Source organism: Ursus maritimus, unplaced genomic scaffold (genome assembly GCF_017311325.1).
Source record: "Ursus maritimus isolate PB19 unplaced genomic scaffold, ASM1731132v1 scaffold_13, whole genome shotgun sequence".
Taxonomy (NCBI): Eukaryota; Metazoa; Chordata; class Mammalia; order Carnivora; family Ursidae; genus Ursus; species Ursus maritimus.
This window is the reverse complement of record NW_024423675.1, coordinates 69,880,541-69,905,943: the sequence shown is the minus strand read 5'-3', so window position 1 is coordinate 69,905,943 and position 25,403 is coordinate 69,880,541. Positions and strand designations below refer to the sequence as shown.

Genomic DNA, 25,403 nt, shown 5'->3' with positions numbered 1-25,403 from the left:
ACTATCTTTATTCATAGATGATAAGATTGCATATTTGGAAACCCCAAGAGAATTAGTGGTCATTATAAACAATAAAATAATTCAGGAAAGTGTTAATAGTAGGATTTAAATTAATATCTGGAATTTAATGGTCTTTATATATAAAATAATAACCAGTGAGAAGATATAAGAAAGAGGAGAATCCATTTAAAAGAGCCCTAAGAAGGATAAAATGTTCAGGCATAAACCTAACAAGAACTATGCAAAACCTATATGAAGAAAACTTTATTTTTCCCGGAAATGTAGACTTGAAAAATGCAGTGTCTTGACTTTTCTTAGATAGAAGATTCTATCTCATAAAGAAATCGGTTCTCTGTAGGTAGTTTGTAAACTTAACACTTCTGCAACAAAAACTTCAAGTTTTCCTGTAGGTCAACAATCACACTGTAAAATTATTTCAAAGAACAAACAAGTAACAATTGTTAAGACACCCTGGAAAGAAGAGCTTTATGTTGGGGGAAATCTTGCTTTACCAGTTATTAAAACACTGTTAGAAAGAAAGTCTCTAATTACTGGATCATAGGGTAGCTCAATTCTTAACTTTTAAGGGACCTCCACACTGTTTTCCAGAGTGGCTGTACCAACTTGCATTCCCACCAACAATGTAGGAGGGATCTCCCTTCTCCACATCCTCTTCAACAATTGTTGTTTCTTGCCTTGTCTATTTTTGCCATTCTAACTGGCGTAAGGTGGTATCTCAGTGTGGTTTTGATTTGAATTTCCTTGATGGCTAATGATTTTGAACACTTTTTCATGTGTCTGTTAGCCATTTGTATGTCTTCATTGGAAAAGTGTCTGTTCATATCTTCTGCCCATTTTTTGATTTGCTTATTTGTTTCTCGTGTATCGAGTTTGAGAACTTCTTTGTAGATCTTGTAGGCCAGTGATGGGTATTAAGGAGGGCACGTATTGCATGGAGCACTGGATGTTATACGCAAGTAATGAATCATGGAACGTTACATCAAAAACTAAGGATATACTGTATGGTGACTAACATAATAAAAATTAATATAAAAAAAAAAGAAAGTCTCCAATTAAAACAGTGCAGGGGGCACCAGGGTGGTTCAGTCCGTTAAGTGTCTGACCGTTGGTTTTGGCTCAGGTCATGATCTCTGGGTCCTGGGATCCAGCCCTGTGCCAGGCTCTGCACTCAGCAGGGAGTCTGCGCATGGATTCTCCCTCTCCCCGGCCCTTCCTCCTGCTTGCACACACTCTCTCTCTCCCCTTCTTTCTTGCTCTCTCTCTCACAAAATAAATCAATACATTTTAAAAAATGCCAGCATGGAATGGGTGCACACGTGCTAAAACAGGTGAGTATTTCCAAGCATCAGCCACCGAAATTGTTCAGAAGAACCAACATTCCAGCCATTGCCTTTCATGACCTTTCGTGACCTTGTGTGAGCCTCTTCCTGCCATTCCCCGCTGATGGAAACCAGAGATCCTGGAGGAATAGCTGCTTGCAGGTCAGTGGCAAAAAGTTTACAGATGAGCCAGGGACATCTCGTGTCAAAAATAAAGGAGGAAATTGAGGAGTGACAGGTCATATAATACGGCTGCAGGGAGCCACTTACTGGCCAGAGAAGGCGTAGTTGAGCATTGAGAGAGTCATGACTGTAATTGGTTTTAAGACATTATTAAACTAAAATCTCACAGTTTTTAAATCACACTCCAAAAAGATGACTAAAAACAAACCAAAAGCAAACATAAACAAAGCCTTATTGGTCCCCACTTGGAGGTGGCTAGGGCAGCAGCCCCTCACTCAGAGCCACGTCTTTTTAAGGGAAATAATTCAGCATCCGTCTTGCCTTTCCTGTTTGGACTGTATTTCAAGTTAGCCTTATACCCTCTTTGAGGAATAAAAGTTATTTTTTAGGAAATAATTCCAGACAAGTGGAATGAATGGCAGAATTAGAAAATTCCCCTCTTGCAATCTCAAACAAAGTAATTGACTTTGGCAAATGTCATCAGTAAATGACACTATCAGATAAAGATTGATGCCCCCAGGCAGCTTGAAAAGACCTTTCTTCAAAGAAGACGTAGTAGTGGCCAACAGATAAATCACTCATTATCAGGAAATGCAAATCAAAACCGGTGAGATGTCACCTCACACCTGCTAGGATGGCCATCATCGAAAAACCAGGAGATAAGTGTCGGCAAGCATGTGGGGAAATTGGAACCCTCTTGCACGGTTGTGGGAATGTAAATTGGGGCAGCCACTCTGGAAAATAGTGTGGAGGTTCCTTAAAAAATTAAAAATAGTATTACCATAGGATCCAGTAATCCCACTCCTGGGTATTTATCTAAAAGAATTGAAATCAAGATCTTGAAGAGAGATTTGCTCTCCTGTGTTACTGCAACATTATTCATAACAGCTAAGATGTGCAAACAACCCAGATGTTTATTGATGGATGAGTAAAGAAAATTTGGTGTATACATACAATGGACTCTTATTCAGCCTTGAAAAAGAAGGAAATCCTGCCATTCACAATGACGTAGATGAACCCGGAGGATATTATAGCAAGTGAAATAAGCCAATCACAGAAGGACAAATACCACATAATTCCACTTGAAGATTCTGAAACAGTCGTACTCATAGACGCAGGGAAGTGGAATGGTGGCTGCCAGCGGGGACGGGCAGTGGGGAGACAGACGTTGGTCAAAGGCACAGAATGTCAGCTATGCAGGACCAATCTGTCTAGTGCTCTGCTGTAGAACACTGTGCCCATAATCAGCAGTACCATGTCCTGCACTTACACAGTGGTTAACAGGGAGACCTCGTGGGAAATGTTCTCACTACAATTAGGAACAGACTGATGGAAGCTCTGCAAGGGATGTCATACCGTCACAACCCAAACCTCTTGACCAATGGTAGCATCATTCAGTATGCACCGCTTTAGACATTATGGACATTCCTAGTGCCATTTTGAGGTGCACACCACACTAATATTCAGAAAGTATTCTTGTGAAAAACCAGTAGAAACTGAACCGAAATGAGTCTTTGTAGATAATTTCTGGCTTACAGCACATACACAGAATGACGGAGCCAGTTGAAAGACATCACACAGAAGCGAACAGACAAGTCCTGAGGGGAACATTCTTCAGGAACCCGACCCCATGTCTCCAACAAGTGCTGGTGTGGGAGAAAGGATTGCTGCAAACAGCAGTGCTGGAGGGACGTAACAGCAGCTCATGGATCTTGTGTGGGGCCTGTGTGCAAGGACACCTGAGGATGTTGTGCGTGTGCTGTGACCGGTGGCACCTCTCCAGGACTTACTTTACTTTAGTTAGAAATAAAATATCAGCTCAGGCACGTGCGCAGTGTCCATGTTTTTAGAGATACAAAGTACCTAGGACATCATCTTAGCAATTTGCTAAAAATACTTCATACTTCTTCAATCACAAAAACTAAAAAGGAAAAGTAAAGAACAAAGGTATGGTAGTTGAAGCAAGTATAGCAAAATCTTGACAATGTTGTGTTTGGGTTATGCATGTATGGGCTGGTTATGCAATTCTCCATATGTTTGTATGTATTTAAAATTTTTCTTAATAAAGCCATGCACAGACTTTGGAAACAGAAGCAGACACAGGGGACCTGGGTTTTTCCATTGGGCGAGCCCCTCTCTGCCAGACGGAGGGCCCTCAGGTTCGAGAGAGATGGGCTCTGTGTCCCAGGCCCAGACCCGTAGGGTTTCCTCCACAGCGGTGTGCCATGATGTCTGCTGTGCGGATGAAGTGGGCTCTGTAGCTGCATTTGGTGACGCTGGCTTGAGTCTCACGTTATAGACAGCTGTGGTCAGACTGTGATGACTCCGTCAGGGTGTTGCCAACGTTACAGGTTGATATAAGCGGCGTTTTTGCCAGATCCCTTTGCCCCGACATGCCACACTATGATCATGTTTTCAAAGAACGAGCTAATGGGTCCTTAGAGATGACTGGTTATGGAATTGGTCATAGGTCCAAGGACGCTGAAGAGTTAGAAACGACGTGGATGAAGATTTGTGCAGGACCATGAGAGCTGCTGCCAGCCCGGTGCAGGACTCTGCCGGGCGGGTGACCAGCAGTCTGCGTGTGCCAAGGATCCCTCGCACGGCTCTGCAAGGGGAAGCGGCAGCGAGCAGGGCAGAGCTTATCCCCGCGTCTGCCAGACCACGGTGGAGGTTGCCTCCAAACTTGAGGGCAAACCCAGAGTCCTGTAAGTAACCTCTGCTCGTTCACGTGGTGGTGGCCACACAGCTCCGCGTACTAAAATCAGGGGCTTCCTGACAGAGTCTTGGCTTCTGCAGAAGTGGGCAACGTTTCTGTCCTCATGTGGTTTTAAGTAAGGCTCTGTTTTAAATCTTGAACCTTTGGGTCTTATGAGAAAACTTTATAATTTTTGTGTGTGTGTGAACTAAAAATGCAGTGATCTGAAGCAACACGCACAGTTCTGAGAAACACCGTTTCTGAAAATACTTTGAAGAGCAAAGTGAGTGACCACAGTGTGATGGTTGATTCCCCCGTGGACAATACCACCACTGTTAGGAAGCTTCAGGATATGGAGTTAACTTCTGTTTGCAATTCCTTTTCCCATTTCTGTGGAGAAAATCCAGGCAGAGGGAAATGAAGGACATGTGTTCAGAGTAATGTAAGATGAGAAAATGAAGGAAATTTCATCTTCGAGGATACGGTTCAACAGAATTACAAAATATTCCTACTGAACTGGTCTAGTCCTGTTTGCAGAACAGCGCTCTTTTCAGCGGTACATTCAGTCCCTGACGGTGTCGGTGAAACGTTTTCAGCAGCCGTGCGGTTTGTGCCACAGCCTCATCTTTGGCCTGGAGCACACGGCCCCTTTCTGCTTATGACTTCAGTTTTCAGAGTGAGACTTACTTCCTAAGGATTTATTTCAAGTTTCATTTGTTTCTTAGTACATGTTAGGTCCGGCCGATTTCCCTTTGACAGGGACGAGTGGCTTCCTGACTCTAATGAAACGCATTGTGTTCTGCTCGCGGATCATAATGGACTGAGTCATTTGCAGGTTATTCCTGTGTTTTCAGCATCAAACAAGGTGCATCTTGTCCATTGTGGCGGGTCGTTGCCGCTGTGAAAAGTGCAGCTGGTGACAAGTGTGTATCTGATGAAAGATACTTCTGATACTCGCAGCCGCAGACGGCTGTTTCTGTGTTTAATCTTTGCCATGACCAGAAAGGTTCACTGGATTTAGGAACCTTCCAGGCAAAAAGATGTGTCATTTAAAAGCATTTTCATACAGAAAACGAAGGGCTGGGGCGCCTGGGTGGCACAGCGGTTAAGCGTCTGCCTTCGGCTCAGGGCGTGATCCCGGCGTTATGGGATGGAGCCCCACATCAGGCTCTTCCGCTGTGAGCCTGCTGCTTCCTCTCCCACTCCCCCTGCTTGTGTTCCCTCTCTCGCTGGCTGTCTCTATCTCTGTCGAATAAATAAATAAAATCTTAAAAAAAAAAAAAGAAAGAAAACGAAGGGCTGTTTCTTAAATGACCCTTATCTAGACGTCCTTCGTGGTGTCATGGCGTCATTTCATGTGCGTTGTGAGGTCCATGCAAATGCAAGGCAGTCTAGTTCCCGCTCAAAATTCGGTAAAAACATAAGGCGTCTCAGAAAGGACTTCTCCAGATGCTGCTCTGAAAAGAAAGGTATGTCGCTCTTCAGTCCCCGTGCTCTCCTCAGAGCCGCCTGCGCCCGTCTGCTCCGCGTGTCTCCGGGCTTCCTGGGGAGGGAGGGAGAGGCCGCGCCCTCCAGCCGCCCGCTCCCACCATCCCCTGCCGCTGCGTGGGGCTGCGCTGTCCGCGGCCTCCCCCCTGCCCTCCGCTCTCTGCTGTTCTGCATCAGCCCGCATGCACGGTCCCTGGAGTCTAACCGTGTTAACCGGACCATCAGCTCCTACTCGACTGCCTTCTGTAATTGGGTGCGTGTCGTTCCTGAAACGTGCGCACCGCCAGCCCCAGTCCCTCAGCTCCCGGCCTCTTTCCCGCTGTTCCTCATTCTGTGAAATCCTTGCTGTCATGGCTCCCGGCCCTCGTGGCTTCTCTACACGTTTGCTTCTTCCTTCACCCTTCCTACTCGTCTCTCATCTTCGGCCGTAAGTTCGCGGCCCGTGTCCCACGTCACCTAGATGCCGCGCACGGGGAACGCCGGCCCCTTCCCGGCTTCCCGAGTGCGGCACAGGTGCTGGCTCTGGTCGCGCACCGGTGGCCACTTAACTCTGGAGCGTGCAGACCCGGTGCGCGTCGGCTTCCCGGAGCACGGCGCCTCTTTCCAGAGGGTTCTGGTGGTTTTCCCTGTGGAGACACCCACGCGGTGAGACGTTTGCGCCTCGTTTCTCTCCGTGGTTTGGGGTCTAGAGAGATTTAGGGTGTGTGTCTCCAGGAATACATTTTTATTGGCCCCCACTTTATGTATAGGGCGTAAAGGAGTTGTCGGTTCACTTGGTGAAGTCTTTTGCAGGTTCTTGTGTGGACGCTGTGTTTCTCTTGGGCACACGGGGCGAGGCCGTGGAGCCTGCAGCCTGGCGTGGGTTTAACCTCGCTGGAGACGCCAAGCAGGTGTCCACGCAGGCTGTACCGCTGGCCAGTGTGGCATCGAGTCTTCGGCACCCACACGTGTGCACGGGTGACAGTGACGCAAACGTGCCGTATGCAGCAAGGCTCCGGCGAGGTGCTGGGACTGTGGCGTGAGCAGCGGCGCGCTCCCTGGAGTCCTCGTCTGCGGAGCGGGACGGTGGTAGTTCTTGGGAGGCGGAGAGGCTGACAGGAGGGAGTTTGACAGGGAGCTGACAGGGAGCTCCCTGTTTGATAGGCATGACGGGTGCCGAGGAGCGGTGGCCCGTGTGGGTCCCCGTAGCCGCCGAGCTGAACGGCACACGCGAGGAGAGTCCTGAGTCCCGAGGGCGTCCATGTGAGCGCCCCGGAGGTGGAGGGCGAGGCTGTCACTGAATCGCCCCCCGGGACGGGAACGAGTCTGAAGAGGCCCCGAGTCCTCTGTGGACAGTCGAGGTCATAGGCGGCCTCACAGAACAACATAGAAGTTTAGAGTCAGAAAAACCCGGTTAGAAGGTCAGTGTTGATGCCCGATGTCTGTAGCGGTCACGTACTCTCCGCGTAACCTGCTTCCCCAGCATGACTATGAGGGTACCTGACGTTCCCGGCAGCGTGAAATGTCCTGTAGGCGCCGATGAACCACACAGTGTGACCGTTGCTGGGCCAGGGGCTCTCAAAGCGGGGTCAACTGTTAGGAGCAGCTTTTCAAATAAACACGTCTGGGTCAGAAGAAAAAATCCATGCTTTGATCTCTCCCCTCCAAGATACATACGATATCTGTTCGTCGACTTTATTTCAGAAACCACCGTTTAGCCAATGATAGGATCATCTGCAAGTTCTAAATGTGAAGGACTCATTTGTGAGGTTTTTGTGAAAAAAGGAATTGCCTAGCTGCCTTGCTTTTGCTGCAGTGTGGCATTTCTCTTTGTTACCAGTGGAGTCCACAAAACACTTTTTGCACATTTTGTTGCTTAAAAATTAGAATGGCTCTCTCATCTCATATCTCATCAGGATGGTATCCAGGCCCAGATTTCTGTCCCTAAAATGAAGTGTCTGATGGCATCTCTGTGTATATTTACACACATCTGTGTGTATATTTTCATATAATAATACTACTAGAGGAATGTAAGTTATTTTTAATTTTATCAACAGCTATAGAAAAAGTTCAAACTATCTGAATCACTCAAATTCCAGGCTAATTAGTAGGAAACAAAGAGTAGATGGTTTTGTCTCAAATTTATGGGAAAGGACAAACACCACTTTTTCACTCAGTTTGGGACTTGCAGGTAAGTTGGACTGTGGAGGCATGAGGGGCCGTGGATCCGTTACGACGATGAAGACCCGAGAAGGCGAGGAGGAGAAATGCACGCGTCATGGAATCGGGTCTCCGGCTGGGGGGCAGCGGTCTGTCAGGTGACCTGCGGCCGCGATGTCGCGCAGCCGTGGGGGTGCGGCTGCCCTGCCGCCCTCACTGACTGTTGGCCCTTTCAGCATGGAGCCCCATGTGTTTGTCTTGCAGGCGTACGTGTATGACGTCGGCTCGAGCACGTTTTCTCACAGACTGGCTGGACACACGGACACCGTCACTGGCGTGGCCTTCAGCCCGTCAGCCCCCCAGGTACAGTCTCCTTGTGGCAGGGGGAGCACCTCCCTCCCTACAAGGCTTTCCTCATGTTTTCTGTATCTGTTGGCCTTTGTTTTGGTGAAATCCTGTCTTGTTTAAGGTGACGTGCCAGTTTTCATCGCGCCCGGAAGGCGGACGTGGGAGTGTAGGCTTGTTCTGCAGTGGATGTGTTCGTCATTCAGTGCACTTGCTCGCGGCTACAGAAACGTGGGCGTGTCCACGCACACTAGTGTGCACGCTGTAGCTGGCGAGTCCCGGGGCCGCTGAGAAGAGGGTGTAGAAGAGTCTCACCCGTGGCATTTGGGTGGAGGAGGGAGACCACAAAGTTTAAAGGCACTTGTGTAATTAGGAGAAATGATGAGAAGAGAGTTTCGTCAGCTGCAAATCAGTCATACGAGAGAGTGTGCGGCCTTGCATTAAAATACCAACTCTTAAAACTTGGTAATGTGAGTATTTGGGGATGTCAATTCAGAGACTAGTGTTACCGTGTGATTGTGTGTCAGCCTGGCGTGTGCGCGTGTCCACACGTGAACGAAGTGGGACCGCACCTGCTCCCCCCAGCGTGCTGCTGCCGTCAGAGGCGTCTTAGACGCTCGGGCACGTCTGGCTTCCGGTGACACTGGACGTCGGAGGCATGGATGCAACAGGCTGGTCACATCACTGACCACAGAGCCCCCGTCCATGCCATGGAGGTCCTCACGTGCCTGAACGAGCCTACATGCCTACGTCAACTGTGACGTAGCCATGTGGTCCACTGCTGGTGGGCTTTCGGGTTCAAATGTTCTTTGCATGTGTTATTATGATTCACTTTCCCTGATATAAGGCCGTGCTGTGAGGACCACAGGGGCCTGCTTTTCTCGTTGATACTACGTGTTGTCGTTAGCTCTTGGAGCTGTTGGATTCTGCTTGAATCCTCTGCCTGGCCCGGCACCGGTGAGGTGGACAAGTGTCCAGGAGGGAAGGAGCACAGAACATATGGCGGGGTGAAAGGTCAGCAGGGCACGTGGCAGAGGGCAGGGTGTCGTGACCCTCAGGCGGAGGGCGACGTCTGTGGCTCTGAAAATTCGGTATTGGCATAAAAATGTCTTTTTGTGTAATGGAATGAGGAGCTGCTCTGACTGCTTGACAGTTCAAGTACAGTTACGAGGGAGAGCGGGAGGCGAGGGGAACAGGCCATGCTCCTCCTGAGCCTTGACCCCGATGCGGCGGGAGGGTCGGTGCAGGAGCCGGTTTTCTGGCCACAGAACAGGAACGAGCATTTTCAAACATGAACATGCAGCAGCGCAATTCACTTCTATAAAATTGCTGTTGAATTTTTGGAATGGTGATAAAGCCACCCAGGCCTGATTATCTTGGCATGCAGAAATTCGTAACAAAAAGTCTCCCTGTTCCAAAAGTTTTGCATTTTGTCTGATCACAGTTATCAGAAAGATCTCTGTGAATGCATCTTCTATAATGACCTCTAGATATGTTTAAAAGTCTCTGTTTTTTAGTATGATATTTGTTTGATTTTAAGACACACATTATCCCTTCACTAACTTTTCCAAAATTGGAGTGAAACTCAGAATCCTCCTGTTTCCTTTGAAGTGTGTGTTCTGTTTTACAAGATCACTGGTGTCCATTGACCGAAGTACCTGACTCAAGCTTCTCTTCTAAGAAACCTATTAAATGGTGCATCAAAATCATAATTTGATATTTTTATTTGTAGAAAAAGACTTCTCTGAGTTCTCATCACATCAACATTTAACTTTTAGCATATTAACATGTTAGCATGTGAATGCATGTTGAGGCGCAGAGGGTGGCCTTGTGTGTGCTCAGGGGTAGGGTTCAAGTCTGTAGGTTCGGGAGTGCTGCTGTGCCAGCCGAGGAGGGCAGGTCTGCATCTCCGGGCGGTGGCGCCGCCTCCGTGTCTGGGCAGGAGGGTGCGACTCCTGCGGAGTGCTGCGTTTGTGCTGGGCGCCCACAAACGTCCCCTCTCCTCACAAGAGGAGATGAAACGAGTGCTCCCACAGGTGCACCGTGGGGGAAACCGCGCTTCAGGGTTAGTGGCGTGGGCGTGGTGCCCTGAGCTCCGCAGACTTAACACAGCAGCTGACGTGGCTGCCTTCCTCTTCCGCCCACTGCCTTACCTTCTTGGGTTCTTCGTTGCATGAATTCTGGGTGACTGCCCTCAACTTGAATTGTGCTTGCGCAGATCAGCCATTGACCTTCAAGCTTTTGTTTCCTCCTTGTCCTGTGGTTGGCCCTGCCTCTCCACGGTGGCTCCTGGTGCTGAGTCGTGCCCGGGATGGTGCTGGACTTGCAGGCCCGGGGAGGAAACCCACAGGTGCCCACATCTGTCAAGTGCTAGGTGCCGTGCTCTCCAAAGTCACAACCTCATTAGGGCAGGGATCATGAAAACCTGCAGGATAGGCACTGGTTTCTCCATGCCACAGCTGGGAACTCAATTTAAGGGCCCTTGTCCAAAGTGGCTGGCATGGTGGGAGGAGGCGATACCAACCTAATGCCAGGGACGCACCACGACTTTTGGAAAGGCAGGAGATAGATTACTTGACTAGGTTTCTGTTAAATAAATTTCAATTATAAGAAATATTATCCCCTCTAAAAATCAAAGCCTTGGTCCCTCAGAATGCTACTAGATATGGTTAAAGGAGTAGTGATTTTCACCAGTGCTGTTGCTAATTATCAAAATAAGACTTGTGAGTCTTTTGGAAGAAGATTGCACTGTACTAATGAAATTATTCTCACAAGGCCTGTGGCTAAGAGAGGACTCTGAAAATGAGCAGGAATCCTGACAGCTCACAAGGGAGCATGGGCCTAGACCCCAGAGACTGTGGCAGTGCCTCACATCCTGCTGGGAAATGTAGCCGAGTCAGCATGGCCCACGCTTGGCTTGAAGGCTGTGCCATCAGCTTGGGCCACTGGGATACTTGTCATAAGACCTGTCCATTCAGCTGTTCGACTGTTTAGGGTGGGAACGTACATCCAGAAAGCACCCCGGTAATGTCATCCTGGCTGAGACTGTGGCCGAGAGGTATGAGGAATCCAAACCAGGTGCTACAGAAGAGAGAGGACTGGGGTGTGAGCCCATGGGTTCCTGGTTTGAAAGGGGTGGCTACCAGTCACACGAGAAGTTCAGGAAGAAAGGTTGGGGAAATTGTGGTTTAGCCATGGAGGAAAGCTGCTCCATGTGAGGACAGAAGTAGGTGGAATTTGTTGGAAAGTGTAGCAAGAAGTCACAAATATGATTTCATCATGTTATCAACCTTACCTTATGTTAGTATCATAATCATCAATTTTATCTTGTGTCAAGTATGAAATAATTAATAAGAGCATTGATATAAGATAATATAAAAGCTCTTTCTTATTGATAGTGGGCAATGAGGCTGTATTTCCCATTTTACAATTCTGTGTCACGTGGGGCATGTTTGGGGAAGTTTTGCTCGGTCTTCCTGGCTATGCTGGGTTGCATTTAGACCAGGTCTAATGCTGCCCTAGAGCACGAGGTAGAGACATGGAGCCCTCCAATAGTGAGTGTAGACAAGAAGTAGAAGAAGCCAGGTACATGCGTTCAGGGTCCAGTCTACACAACATGGTTCAGGCTATGACTCAAAATACCCCAGCAAGGGAAGAAAGGAGGACCAAATGTGGAAAGTGTGCAGGATGGCATAGTGACTGTTCCCCCCTCTCAGGCCCACAGCCCCTGGTGTGGAGAAAGAGAAGGAAAAAGTTAAGAAATGGAAATCTGAGAACTTTTTATTTTCCTTTAAGGTCGTGATACTTCGCAGTGGACATTTAGGCTGTTTCCAGTATCTTGGTGTTATAAGTAATATTCAGATGTACATCCTGAGTGTGCAGTGTTTCTATATCTGGATTTTATTTCCCAATATAGGTCATTAAAAGTAGTGCTACTGAGGAAAAGAGCAAAAACTTGCAAGGATTCTGATATATACAGAGAAATAGTTTTCAAATGTCCCCCATTGCTTGTTTCCTTTACCAGGTTAGATTATTAACACTTTCATTATCTTCGTTAAGTTCATTATCGAGAAATATTGCCTTTTTAAAAATACTATGAAGATTGTGTCTTATTCCATAAGCTGTTAATTATTGGAGTTTTTCATTTTAAACTTGCTTGTTTATATCCTTCATATCTTTATCTTTCGGACCCAATTTAAAAGTGACATTTTGTCCTTTGTATTTATAGTGTTTTTTGTAGATTCAGTTTTGCTTTTTATTTTGTTGATTTTTCTCTCGAGTATAGAACTTGGATCTCTTCTAATTACACCAGGCCTAGAAAGTTTTTTCTCTTCAAAATTTATCTCCCTGATGAAAGTATGGTAGATTTCACATAAGATTGTAATTTCAAGCGCCCTGGCTGGCAGCTCCAGTATTTAGGTCACGTCGGAGCCTCATTTTGTTGACGGCTGTTTCTGTTGACAGTCAGCTCGCCTGCCTTTCTTTTGATGGGTTGTAATTTTTGAGTGAATGCTGGATGTTGACTGTGGGAGGACATAAGGATGCCTGGACAAACATGTCTCTTTTTCTGCTAGGCTGTTAGTTTGGTAGGGTTAGGAGTTGAGCCAGGTGCCATGCATGCACTTTAATTATTAAAACTTTGATTATATTAAGGTCATTAGAATCACCACAGATCATTATACAAATAGAAGTACACAGACAATATTGTATTCTTCCCAAGTCATCTTTTCTCAAACCTTTTAGAAAATTTTATTTACTAAAGCATGTGAGGATGAAATTCAAATCTACGTGTTTTAAATAGGCCACCTTACTTTGAGAGTTGTGTTTAGCTCTGCCAGTGAAAAATAACCTGAGTCTATATCTGGGAAAGGGTTATTTTCCTTGGTTTTTACATTGAATAAAAGTTTGCTGGCTCCCCCTAGCATGGTAACCTTGCTGGCTTCTCTAGTGGTTGGGGTTAATATACAGATGAAGTGTATCAAGCCCACAGTCTTAATAGTTTCCTATGAATTTAGGAATAATCTGAAAATAATTAATATTTTAGGTGTTTGTAATGTTTTAAGGATTTTGATACATTAAAATATTTGATTCCAGCCTGAATATGAATTGACTTAGATTTGTGACTTTTTAGTGGAGAAAGATGAGAAAATTTTGCTGTTTGTGAACAGCGTTTGAATTTTCAAGAGAAGTTGAGATTCACCTCATTTATGAGTTTATTTTTGTAGATTTTTGACAATTGGGAGCATTTGGCTTTTTAACTTTTTTTCATTTAAAGTATTCAAGAAAATATAACGTATTTGAAATGAATCTTGACAATTTTAGAATAACTTAAATTGTAAACTTAATTCATTGCTTAAAGATTTTTAATCTGTTCATCATGAGTAGATTTGACATAAATGAAACCCACTTTGCATGTGATTGTTAAAATTTGCTAGATTTCTATATATAATAAATAAGAAATTGAATGAGAAGCTTAAGGAAACTAGGTCTTAAAATTTGACTCTTTAATAAATTGAATTATAAATTACAAAAGTCAAAATGAACCACAAGTCTCCAGCTCTGTTGTGGAGATGAAGGGTGAAAAGTCGTGATGCTGCGTCTCTACTTCCCACAGCCCTTAGGAGAGTGCACGGTTGCAGGAGGCTTGGAGGATGCGTTCCAGGTAATGCACGCGCCTGCACGCTGTGTCAAGACGAGCCCACCTTTGCGGGGGCGCCAGTGGGGATGTTGGAGGAGAAGCTGAAAGAGTGGTAGTTCTCCCACCACAGCTGATACAAAAGACTGAGAACAGTTCTGCGTGGCATTTACATTAGCTCAATTTATGAGGAAGGGGCATGCGGCTTAGCTTCTGGGAGTATATGATCTCCACTCAGGTCAGGATTTGAAGGTCACTAAAACGGCACCGAAGACGCATACCATTCATTAAATAGGACACGTCTTCCGCATTTCTGTGGTGACATCATTCTGTGTTTGGTTATAGACATCTTTGCCTTTTATGAATAAATTTACTTAGCCCTGCAAGGCAAGTGGTGGGGTTTGGGCCTGAGGTCATGACCCCCATCTGTGTGTGGCCTGCTCCCTTTCTCAGCTGTGACGGTGAGAGAGACGGCCATCTGGCAGAGCTGTTTGTCCTCAGGATGGGAAGTGGTGTGGTCCAACACTGCTCTAACTCAGAGTGAAATCCTAAACCCCAAGCCCAGGTTCCTTTGCCGTTTGATGTAAACATACAAAGACATGTCAGTAAGTCGGAGCATGGTGCATGCTTTCCTCTCGGTGAATGGCAGGTCAGGAGTGGTCATCAGTGCAATAGTTTTGTGTTTTCTTCTCATGTAGCCTGTTCTGAAGGCCCTGAATGCAGGGAGGATCCGCTCAGGGTCCACGAGGACAGACTTTGCAAGTGCTGAGTCCCCAGGTACCTTCTCTGGGAAGGCAGGAGGTCACTGTGGAGTGCGGGCACCTGCAGGGGCCCCCAAGCCAGAGGAGAGGCCTGTGCACCGGGGACATTTGTTCTGCCCAGACAGAGCTGGGTGTTCTCCAGCCATCTCTCAGAATGACCCTGAGAGTTGTAGCTTTAATAAGCGGTGCTGTTATTTATACACACAATGTTTCCCTCTCAATGTACCATCAGCCACAGACAAAACTGTGCTATTAAAGAAAGATCGATAATAAAAGTAAAAACTGAACTCATCCTATCAGCGAATGAGAAAATGGTACTTGGTTTGCAAAACTCACTTCTTAGCACTCAACTCCTCAGGGACGGCTCCGTTACAGGAAGTGGAATGGCCTCTCCGTGTGCATCCCCAGAATGTTCTAGCGTTTGTGTGATTCATGAAGACACACTGTGAAGGAAAATAGTTTCTTCAGTGTTTAAGGTCAGGAAGGAAATAAATATGTATTCTAGATTTTTAACACCTGATGAGGTGTTTTTAGTAGTTGAAAGTTAATGACCAATCCCCTTCTACTAGACAGAAATAGACCAAGGTCCCCAGTGTTCTTATTTGGAAAAGAGCATTAGATCACTTAGGTGTTTCTAATTTAGAAGATCATGTAGATCTTACTATTAAAATTCAGTCTCCTTGATGACTGAGAGTGGGTTTCATCTTGGTATAAAATTTTACCAAAAAAAGAAAAAAAATAGACTTTGCCTTTGGGAATCGGCCCTGAAGTCAGGTGAAGACAGACGCGGAAGTGTCAGCACTGTGTGCGTGGGGAGGGGGCACCCGCATCTGTGCTGGCTCCGGGCTGCTGAAAGCTGCTGTTTGAGAGACCACCTCGCAGGGAGCTGGGGGTCGGGGTCGGGCAAATAAGACGGGCTTTCTTTTCTCTAAGCAGAGCACCTCTCTGGGACTGTTTCCTTAGTAGATGCATCTCGGAGAATGGCTTTTCCTCTTTTTTTTTTGAACGTGTAACTCAAACAGACCACCACTCATTCGTACATCTGTGATTTTTGCAGAAAGTACTCCCAACAGTTCATAAGATGTGCAGTATTTAGGTGGACAGGAGGAGAGAGCATGGACTGTGGCTGTAGCAGGACTGGACTGGAATGTCATCGTGGGCTCTTCCACATGTGTGGGTCCTTGCTGGGCCCTCCCACCTCCCCAGCCTCACCTCTGCATCTTGGGCTGTGAGCCACGGCGCGGACTCTGGTGGGAGTCACTGAGTGGGGTGACTGACATTGGTGTCAGGGCCAGAGAACCAGGCTGGGGAGCAGACAGCAGCCACGGTCTTCCTCAGGCTGGGAGGCTGGGTGTGCTCAGGGCCACACAGAGGGACACTGGATTCCAGGCATGTCCTCGGTGTTGACGTGCAGATAGGAGTGCAGGAGCCACACCGGCTGCCCTTTGCCTTCTTGTCCACCTGTCTGGTCCTTGTGGCGCCCATCATGACCTCCAGAGACAGGAAGAGCTGGTCACCAGTACAGCATCAAGTGCCCTGTGGAGAGGAGTGGACCCAGAGACCCAGGAGCCGCGGAGTCCTCATGGTCTTTGCAGTGAGACGTGGGTGAAGTTGTGTCTCGTACGTGGCTCTTCTGAAGTGCTCCAGAGATCAGATTCTCTCTTAAACCTTCCCCCACCCCCACCCCAGTTTGGCCTGGGTGACTCCTTCAAACTTCAAATGTGGACTCAGGGATCACAAAATTAAGCCAAACAGTGAACTTGATGAATCGATTTTCTTATCTTCATGGTTTGGACTTTAAATTTTAAATTAAGAAAACAATACATTTTGATTATACTCAGTCCTTAAAAATCACGTTGAAGGGAAAAAGGTTTTTGCTACTGGGCCTATTTGAACAGTTTCTCTGTCCCTTTTCTCTGCTGTGAAGAAATAGGTCTGTGCTCATCCGTTTCACTCTTGAATATGATGTTTTTTAAAAAATTGTGCTTCACATTTTCAGTGGAAAATCAGCTTTGGTCAGCTGAAGTCGTGTTGATGTCAGCAGAGGCCTCTTTGTACCGGAGAAGCCTGCGGGGCCCGCCTTGGTGCGGAGAGACTAGCTCCTGCCCCCCACCCCCCAGGGGGCCCCATGCGCACCTGCCACTTGGTGGGCTCTGTTTCTGGTCTCTGCTGTCTTCGAGTCAGTGACTGTCTGCCAGGCTGCGCTCTGTAGGACAGGTCTACACACCCACGACTAATTTTTTATCTGGAGCCAAGAAGAAAAACGTTTGAGTTCAACCTAAGCATTTACTTGTACTTTAATCACATCTTTAGGAAGTGGGAACTGAATTATCTTCATAGTGCAGATAGGGAAACTGAGGCACGAAGAAGCTGACATACTTGAGCGCCATGGTGCGCTGTATGATCTGCACTCCATGGAGCTAACGTCAGCTGCCTGGCGTGCCCGGCACTGCACACCCACAGCGCCATGTCAGGACGCAGACAGAAGTCAGGGTGCCCCCAGGGAGGCTCAGGGAGGCTCCTGGAAGAGATGAGCGACTGGAGCATGTGGCAGCGGAAGTGGGAACAGAGGCCACACTCCACTGCTTAGGGAGGCCTGGGCACGAGGAATGTTTTCCATCCTAGACTTATACACCAAAACTGAATTCTACGACGAGATTTTATTCTGTGGGAGGCAGGATGTTTTCCATTTTTATTCATGTGTCAATAACACTCTTTTTTTTAGCCATTGAGTACTTTCAAATTTGTTTTCATATATGACGTTCTAGTTCTGAAGCTCATGTCATTCCCAGATATTTCCTGCCCACCTCATCAGGCCACATCACGAAAGCTAATTTCATTCCTAAGAACCTAAGAGTCTCAGTACTTTCCTCTTGGAAAATATTCTGTAGATTCTAGCAAAGTCAACAGCGAAGCCATAAATTTAAATGTAACACATACTAAAGGAATAAAACCTGCTTTTGCCACATTATTTATTTTAATATTCAAGTAATTTTCTATAAAAACCAAAATATTGTACCAGAATTCGACCTTTCACTATAATGCAGGCATGACCTACCCAGGTGATAAATTAAGAAGATGAAACATAAATAAGACATCGGTTTCAAGTGTGGGCTGCTGGCAGGTTTCGTTGGGCAGAAAGGGAGGGAGGCTGAGCTATGACAGCATCTGGGTCTGTCAGGGCTCCCCCGGCACACGGAGAGTGCCTCGTGGTCTGTGCTCCAAATGGATGATGGCCAGCGTGCACCGTCGGCAGCCGAATCTACTCCAGGACTCAAGGGCGAGTGACTTCCCTCTGGCCAACAGTGGTCAAGTTGGACAGCCTGTTTTGCTGTAGATTTATGGCTCACGCACTCTGGACAATTGTGTGGGGGAATGCTGGTGTGCAAAATGTGCTTGTATCAAGGTCTAGTAGAATGTTTCTGGAAATACCAAGGTATTTTGGACCCTATCCTGGGTGTTCTGTGTTCACAGATGCATGGAAGAGGCTGGAAATGTGAACTTTCACAAGATCACCGGATTTTGGTGCAGTTGGGCCTCAGGTCACGCTTGGAGAGATTCTGCACTAGGTTACCTGGGATCTGGTGTACCAGCTGTCTGCAGCAGAGCTACCCTCCTGATTGAGACCGCTGGGCAGGCAGATGTTCCTATCCCGGGTTGCAATCACCGACTTCCACCCATTTTCCCGCAGAAGACCTACGTCTGTCATTCAGTAGCAACGCCTCCACCGGGACCTAGCCGAGGCTTGTTCATGAGTGCAAGGGTGCACCTGTCTGTCTCCATCCTGGCTAGGGGGACAGACAGCACCCGTTCCTGATTCAGATATGCTCAAAAGTCACTAATTAACATGCCTTAAACACAGCAGTACTTTAGTGAGGAAAGCGGATCGTGTCCAGAAACCATCACTCATATGTCGGACACAGTAAGTTAAGAGGAAGATTGAATTCACAGCCTTCTGATGAAATGCAGGTCACACATGTTTGTTGAAGCCAGAACATCTCAGGTCATGAAGAGGTGTGGTGACGTGATCTCTTCACTACTCTCTTCCTTCTTCCAGATCAGAAGCGTACCTAGAAGCTGAAAGGGTCTCACAGACAGGATGGCCCCTGGAGTGGCGACTGGGACGTCTGCGCGCAGGCAGTGGGGCCCCCGGTGCGGCGATGGGGGCATCTATGCATTTTACACCGCGGTCAGCACACATTTATGCCCACAATACAAGAGCAGCAGCGAAACCATCTCAGATCTACTTCTGACCCTCGCCCGACCGTCTTTTAAGTTTGTGAGGAGTTAAAGCAAGATATTTTTCTATACTTTTAATCAATACTAAAATATTATTTGAGTCAGAATTAAAAAGGCGAGATTGAAGGTGGAGACAGCCAGAGCTGACAGTTCATCCGCAATCGCACTGATGCATGTGCTCTGAGTCAGGTCGGAGGCTGGCTCTGCCCCTCTCGAGGACTGGCAGTGGCCACACTCGCTGTGGCTCACTGTGGCCCAGTGCACATGCCCCTGGGACCCCTGCTACCTCCAGACACAGGACTTCCCCTTCACCGGGACCTTCCACGCCCCAGAGCAGAGTATCCCAGCGTCTTTCTTGTCTAGAGCTCTGTGGCAGTGGGACCTTTGTCCGTGCCCTTAGGTGTCCCTGTGGCCGTGGAGAGCTTTTCTGTTGGGTTAGCCAGGGAGGCTCTGGTGTTTCCTGTTTGGGCGTGTTCATGACTGAAGCCGCTTCTGGTGCAGCTGTCTGTGGGCAGACGTGTCCCCTTTCTCCTGAGCAAGTGGATGGGAGCACGGCTGCGGGCGGGCTCGTGCTCCGCACTGAGAGCCTCCTCGCTACTTTCTAGGGCAGGTGCTGTTCCTACCCCCGGGACTGCCCTGTTTCCTTAGTCTTTTTAATTTTAGCTATTGTGGTATTTTTATTGTGGTTTTAATTTGCATTTCTTTAATAATGACTGATATTGAATACTATATCATATGATTATAGGCTTATTTTTAATTATTCATTATTAATGAGTAGTAGAACTTTTTATGTTTTTTTTTAAAGGTTTATTTACTTATTTGATAGAGAGAGAAGGCGCGTGTACATGAGGTGGGGAGAGTGAATTCCAAGCAGACTGCACACTGAGCATGGAGCGGGACACAGGGCTGGATCTCACGACCCTGAGAACATGACCTGAGCCCAGATGAAGAGTCAGATGCTTCCCTGACTGAGCCACCCAGGCGCCTCAAGTTGTCGAACTTTTTAAAAAGTGTGTTCGGATACTGTCATAGGCCATATGCATTACAAATATTTCCCCTCATCTGCGGTTCGTCTGTTTGTGTTTATACTGTCCCGTAATGAACATACGTGTTGAATTTTTATGAAGTGTGAATTTTACTTTCTGGCTTGGCTGGAAAATCTTGCCAACCCAAAGCCTGCAAAGATATTCTCTATGTTTTCTCGTAGGAAGTTTGTTTGTGCTTATATTTAGTGGTTCATTCATACCCCGTGGTACCTGCTGCCTGTTGCTCCCTAACGGTCGGCTGACCCTCGAGCGCTGCGGGGCGAGCGGGTTTTCCCCGTAACGACAGCACAGTCCTGTAGACATACGTTGTCTTCCGCACGGTTGTGGTGGTAAGGTTTTCCCTCTGCTAGCCGACTCCTGTAAGAACACTTCGTACGTGACGCGAGCGGCATACAAACTGCGGGTTAACCAGTGAGGCTTCTGCTCTACGAGAGGCTGTAACTGTTCGTTTCTGAGGAGGCAAAAGTCATGTGCAGAGTTTTGGCGAGCAGGAGTTGCCCCTAACCCCCACGTTGTTCATGGATCAACTGCTTTAGCAAAAATGTAGTGTCCTGAAACATTGATTCTCATGATTCCCGTGGGTCAGGAGCCTGGACGTGGCTCGGCCCGGTCCTCAGATCAGGGTCTCTGACGGCTGTGGCTGAGCTGTTGACCAGGGCTCGTGCTCACCGGGTCTCTCCTGGGGGCGGGTCCCCCTCCAGGCTCATCAGCTTGTTGGCACGTTCTGGATCTTTGTGGTTGTGAGACCGAGAGCCTCAGTGTCTGGCTGGCTGAGGGCTCGGAGTCACCGTCAGCGAGGACCAGTCTCTCCCTGCCAGGCCGGGACCCCAGTGAGGCCACCTGCTCCCTCACAGTCCACAAGGGAAGAGACCCCAGCGGGGCAGTGTGCAGTCTCGTGTGTAACTGTGTCCCACCGCTGTGTTGGGGGCCCAGGGAAGTCCCAGCCCACCCACACTCGGGGACAGTGCGTCACGTGTTGGCCTGCACGTCCTGCTTGAACTAGTTGAACTAATTTGGGGAATAGAGAAAAATATAGATCAAGATTCTTTTTTTTTCCATGCAAATATGTATTCACTCTAGCAATACTTGTTAAAAATACTTTTCTCTTCCACTGAATTTCATTGGCGTCTTTGTTGAAAATCAATTGACTCTATAAGTGTGGGTGAAATGTCTCATTTAATACATAATCTTTTACAATTTTAAGAGGTATTTTAGCTTATTAATTGGGTTTATTTTCCCGATGGTATGGGTACCACTATAGTCATCTGGTGAAGATTATCTTTTTTTAAATTTTTTATTATGTTATGTTACTGTGTGGTGACTAACATAGCAGAGATTATCTTCTTTCTAAACACCACCTCTGAAACCTTTCACAGTCTTAGGAGTCCATATTATGAAATTGAAGTCTCATTAATTTTGTTCTGGAAAGTTAGTGTAATCACTGAATTACATTGTAATCAACCTTATGCATCTGGGATGATCATAGTTTTGCTGTATTACTTTACAATTTTTTAATTTTTCCCCTGGGTTTTTAGCGACAAACATAAATGATCAATGTTTTTCATCCTCCCCGCTGCCCCCTGGATTTGGTCCAAACCCTCAGCTGGGCCAGCTAGGTCTCTCTGGCGTGCCCAAGCCTGCTTCCTGCCTTGCTGCCCACACGTCTGCCCCAGGGTTCCATGCCCAGCCCAGGCACCCCGCTCCCCTGTGGACCTCTGCCCCGCACCCTTGTCCCCCCCGGAACACGTTTTTACTGCCCCCCTCAGTCTCCAAACCGCTCAGCCTCCTCAGTGTTCGAATGCCGTCCTCCGTAAACTCCCCCGAAGCCCAGTCAGCCTCAGACCCCCCAAGTGTGAGCACCAGGCTTCAGAGCTTGGTGCGAGGGGCACACAGGGCGCTGTGTTCTCAACTTCCCAGTTCAGACGGCAGCTCCTCCCTGGAATCTGAGTCCCTGAGGGGGTGGTTCATCGGCAGGTGTTTATTCCTGGACGTCAGTCTGATCACCACTGCAGAGCAGATCGACGCTTGCTGGATGCCGGTCAAAGAAATGATGCCGTGTTTTATTTCTCACAGCTTGACTCATTTCCACATTGCCTAGAAATCACAGTATTTTCCAGCTGAGATACAAGTATTTCAGAGTATTTATCTTGTTGTGGAGGCAGAAATGCCCATCAACACGCAGAGTTCTCGAAAACTCACCTCTGAAGTCCGTCTACTTAGATTTCTGCCTTTGAAATAGTAAATCGTTAGAAACGCTGAGTGAGTTCTGTGTGTAAAACGCAGCTGCTTGGGAAGTGGAACTAATCCTCCTTGGCGACTGCCTCCCATCTGGTGACCAACACAGAGGCTGTGGGGCGGCCCCCACCGCCACAGACATGGGGACCCGTGACGAAGACGCCGCGCACGGACAGCATTCACTTGCGTTTCCTGAGGATATACACAGCTTCGGCATTTTCAGGGACTATACGCCCACACTGTTCAGCGTTTCAAAGGGCATTTTCCCAGTAATGGTCGTGTGAAGATGCACGGGTCCACAGGCAGGGGCGTCAGAGCACATCAGTGACTTATGGGCAGATGGCCAGCAGGTTGCAGCTCTTTTCCCTCTTATCTTGGTCAGAGGAATCACTGGTGTGAGCTGGCACACCCCCTTCTTCTCACACAAACCGTCAAGTTTCCTTTGGAAGGCTGCACGCATCATTGCCCATCTCCTGTCCGTCTGTCCTGCCCACCTGCAAAGTTCTTCCAGACCTTGAGGTTGAAGGAACATGCGTGTCAGGCCGTAACCCACCACACACCTCTAGCTTCGGATACACGGGCTTCACTGTCGGATTTCTGAGATTTCCTCAGCTGGGAAAGAGCATTCCGTGTGGTGATTGCTTCATTGGTTCTGAGAATTACGATTTGTTTTTTCATGACTCATTTTAGCGGAACTCGAACAACAGCATTTTGGAGCTGGAAGGGACGTGAAGGGGCTGGTTCCTGGACCCAGAGTGTGTCGAGGCTTGTAGCACGGGCCTGCCGTCTGTCCTCTCACCAAGACCTGTCCTTCCACCGAGACCCGTGCTTGCTGTCAGCCACACCTCCGGCCTCTGTGGCCATCACTGGGAGCCTCCCGTGACTCCTGATGCTGGCATCTCATGCCCCAGGACTGACTGAGCAGCAGGCTCCCCGCACAGAGCAGTGCCACTGTACCCCTGAGAGCACAGCCACCTCCTGCCATCGGGGGAGCTTGTCACCAGCACAGGCACAGAGATGCCTGTGGTGGCCATGGCTCTGATCACTCATTGTCCCCGGAGTCGGACGGCTTTCTGTTTAAGCACGTGGATGTCGAGCTTGAGGGGTCCTGGTGATCTGCTATCAAATATAGTCATATGTTGAATATTCACAGTTCTATATCAGGAGTGGGGACACAAGAAGTTCTCAGGAATTTACATGCTAAAGGGACTCTGCAACGTCTGTCACGGCAAACTCCCCACCTGCCAGTTACTATAAAGCAGTGATGCCTGGCGGCAGGGCGACTGGAAAATACCTAGGATCAGGGAGGAGAAGCAGGGAGGAGGGCGGTGTGGGGGGAAAAGACCACATCAGGGAAGAAAAATGACAGGACATTAGATTCAAGCAAAAAGGGGCTCTCGTATAAGTACCAGAAGATGAGGCAGGAATCCTGAAGTGAGAATTTAATGCTTTCCCGTGAAACTTCACTGTTGGCGTTTACTCAAGCTGAATTGGGGGGGGGGTGCTCGCAGCCAATGAGGAGTCTCCATGTGCCCCGGGGTGGCTATCTGCTCAGTGTCCTGTCCCCACCCACTGAGAGTCCCTCAGATGTGTTCAGAGGTGAACCGAGGCAGCAGTCTTAACCTGGATGCCGGGTACATGTGGCCTGGCAAGGGGAATCCTATACGCAGGTCCCACTGGCCGCCCGCCCTCGGCAACCCTGCACGGGCATTTCCAAGTGGGTGTGCCAAGACTCCAGAGGACGCTTGGTGCTCAGGCAACATCGGCACGTTCCCTGGAATTTCCAGGACCCGCACGTCACACTCAGAAGCAGAAGCCCCATGCAAGCTCGGCGGTCACACACATTCACGGGAGTGACTTTCCGCAGACTTCCATCTGCGAGCAGAAGCTGGCAGTCAGTTGCTGTCATTTTGTCTGTCAAACGGTGAAGCCCAAAACAGAGTCCAACTTTTCATGGGCCATGGGCATTCAGAAAACAAAATAAACACAGTAGAATAAATTACAGAAAATTAAAGTAGAATTACAAAATAATTGTATCAAACCATGAGAATCAGAGACATCTGAATAAGCCGTGCAGAGAAGAGGCACTTGTCTCTTCCCCTGAAACTTGACAGCAGAGGCATCATGTTGTTAGTGGGAACCGTGGTGACTGTTCAGACCAGCAAGCCCGTCTGGCTGCAGGATGTAGAGAAAGTTAGATTTGGCCAGAGGGAATATTTTAAAGAGCTAGTTAGCTGTTTTCAACAATGTCTTAGCATCACTATTAGAGAAGAAGAGAGCTGTGAAATAAAAAATAAAGCCTCTCCTCCCAGTGAAGGAAGGAAGGAAGAGAAGAAGGGAGAGAGGGGGGAAGGAGGGAAGGAAGAAAGGGAGAGAAGGAGGAAGGAGGGAGAGAGGAGGGGAAGAAGGAGAAATGCAAGCACTGCAGTGAACCCAGACACCCAACTTCAAAGCGCTTTTCCTAAAACCACGACTGGAGAAAGGAAAAACAGAAGGCCCTGTGCGTTTAGATGTCACATGAATCCAGATGACACTTCTGGCCTCTGCCCACATGTTACAACAGTGACTCACATTTAAAATAAGGATTTGCCAGTGTGCTTTCATCACCAAAGGACTGGAGCCTGTGACCACGGACCAGTGCCGAGAGGGGTACACACGGAGCGGGGTGTCAAGGACGGGTTGTCCACAGGCCGGTCCAAGCGGGGGGTGCACACGGGGGTGGGGGGTGTCAAGGACGGGTTGTCCACGGGCCGGTCCCGAGGGGGGGGGTGCACACAGGGGTGGGGGGTGTCAAGGATGGTTTCCCGTGGCACATGTGCACCAGTCGATGCTCGGGTGGGCCATGGTGCTGTTCTGCTGGTCTTCTGCTGCCATTACATCCTTTGCTAAGGGACCATTTGGGTTGAGGCAACCCTGGGGCAGGGAGATCTGCAGACTTGGACCAGTTCTCTTTGAGAAATTGTAAATGGACCTTCTGCAGGTCTACCAAACAGTTGCCATAAATATAATTCATGGTAGACATCAGATACTGTTTTAGGAGTAACAATTTATGTTTTAAAGTCTCTTAAATTTCTTCTTGATAATTGCTCCAAAATTAACTCCCAGTGCACAGACTGACTTTTGGAATAAGATGCTTGGAAGTTGAAACCCATACGGGGCTCGCTGTGACATGAGGGGCTGCTGCAGGGTCTGAGTCCCCATGGAAGGCTTCCTGAGGTCAGTGCGTTGGTGTCATTAGGCCGCTGCTTCAGGACTGAATGCCATTTTGGATCACCGTGTTCTGGAAATGCTTTC

The 25,403-nt window shown here is 48.0% G+C and overlaps 1 protein-coding gene across 1 annotated transcript in view; it reads left to right on the top strand.

The window, feature by feature from the left end:
• Window positions 1–19,611, top strand: part of WDR27 (WD repeat domain 27) — a 103,364-nt gene extending 83,753 nt beyond the window's left edge. The window contains exons 22-23 of the mRNA XM_040627498.1: window positions 8,113–8,211; window positions 18,064–19,611. Of these exons, the coding sequence (XP_040483432.1) occupies window positions 8,113–8,211; window positions 18,064–18,213 (249 nt within the window). The 3' untranslated portion in view covers window positions 18,214–19,611. The remainder of the gene's footprint in view (window positions 1–8,112; window positions 8,212–18,063) is intronic.
• The last annotated feature ends 5,792 nt before the right edge of the window (window positions 19,612–25,403 follow it).